Consider the following 478-nt stretch of genomic DNA (forward strand, 5'->3'; position numbering starts at 1 on the left):
TGTGTGCGCGCGTACTAATATATTATGTTACACACTAATAGAAAACAACTACAGGTATAGGAAACAATACTGTAAAGTACAAGAAACCTATCGCCATCATCCTCCCTTCACAAAGTTTACCGCAGCCTTCTTCCATGTCCACCTCATCGAGGTTTGCTTTGAGTCTGTCGATGAACCTTGTGTCGTTTTGGCTCTTGCACTCATCGAGAGCAATTCCAGCACACTTGAAGAATTTCGCGACATCGCTGTAGGAAAAGTAATAAATTATAATGAATAGTGAATAGTGAATATTATCATTAGAGTAGAAGAATTTTGCGACATCGCTGGAGCAAATAGTAATAAATTATTGTGAAAAGTGAATAATCATCATTAGAGTGGAAGAATTTCGCGACATATCTTGCATCATTGATATAACGTAATAACGTGAAGAAGAAGAAGAAGAAGAAGAAGAAGAAGAAGAAGAAGAAGAAGAAGAAGA

The 478-nt window shown here is 36.8% G+C and overlaps 1 protein-coding gene across 1 annotated transcript in view; it reads right to left on the reverse strand.

Moving 5' to 3' along the window:
• Positions 1-478, reverse strand: part of LOC101858200 — a gene marked incomplete in the record, with an annotated part of 25685 nt that overhangs the window by 13858 nt on the left and 11349 nt on the right. The window contains 1 exon segment of the mRNA XM_013085254.2: positions 121-245. Within this exon segment, the coding sequence (XP_012940708.1) occupies positions 121-245 (125 nt within the window).

The sequence above is a fragment of the Aplysia californica genome, unplaced genomic scaffold (genome assembly GCF_000002075.1).
Source record: "Aplysia californica isolate F4 #8 unplaced genomic scaffold, AplCal3.0 scaffold00359, whole genome shotgun sequence".
Taxonomy (NCBI): Eukaryota; Metazoa; Mollusca; class Gastropoda; order Aplysiida; family Aplysiidae; genus Aplysia; species Aplysia californica.